Below are 723 nucleotides of genomic sequence, written 5' to 3' on the forward strand. Positions count from 1 at the left end.
CTGTGTAAAAGAGAGAAAATAAAAAAAGTAATGCTAATAATGATAATATCAATATTGTTTTTTTCTATTGAAAATTTAATTCTAATAATGATTATATTGTATTGAAAATAGTAATGCTAGAAATGTTGATAATAATAGTATCATGAACTATTGCAAAAAGAGTAATACTATTGTTCATAATATTAATAGTATTATGAACTATTGAAAAAAGTAATACTAATAATGATAATATCAATAGCATTATGAACTATTTGAAAGAAACCTAATGCTAATAATGATAGTATTGATAGTATTATGAACTATTAAAAAAATTATACTAATAACTATGATATTAATAGTATTATGAGCTACTTAAAAAAAGTTGCACCAATAAAGATGATATCAATATTGTTATGAACTATTGAAAGAAAGGAATAATATTAATGATAATATCAGTAGTATGAACTATTGATCGATTTTAGCAAGATTGGGCTAGTAATTCCCCCTCCCCCCCTCTTCCTCCTCATTGCAGGGTGGGAACGGCTGGTCGACCACAGGGAATCGCTCTCCAGACAACTGTCTGTGTCTTCGGACTCCAAACTCCTCGACGAAGACATCCGCGAGGAACAGAAGGTCATCATGAGACCCAAGAAACCACCACGACCCAAATCTGAAGTCTATTTATGCAAAGACACACGAAAGTCAAAAAGATACTCGGCTTTTGGCGTAAGTACAAGGATTCTG

At 31.1% G+C, this 723-nt stretch overlaps 1 protein-coding gene across 1 annotated transcript in view; it reads left to right on the top strand.

The window, feature by feature from the left end:
• Nucleotides 1-723, top strand: part of LOC119587086 (cyclin-dependent kinase 14-like) — a gene marked incomplete at its 5' end in the record, with an annotated part of 168,602 nt that overhangs the window by 123,913 nt on the left and 43,966 nt on the right. Inside the window, 1 exon segment of the mRNA XM_037935836.1 lies at nt 512-705. Coding sequence (XP_037791764.1) covers nt 512-705 — 194 coding nt within the window.

Source organism: Penaeus monodon, chromosome 22, assembly GCF_015228065.2.
Source record: "Penaeus monodon isolate SGIC_2016 chromosome 22, NSTDA_Pmon_1, whole genome shotgun sequence".
Classification (NCBI taxonomy): domain Eukaryota; kingdom Metazoa; phylum Arthropoda; class Malacostraca; order Decapoda; family Penaeidae; genus Penaeus; species Penaeus monodon.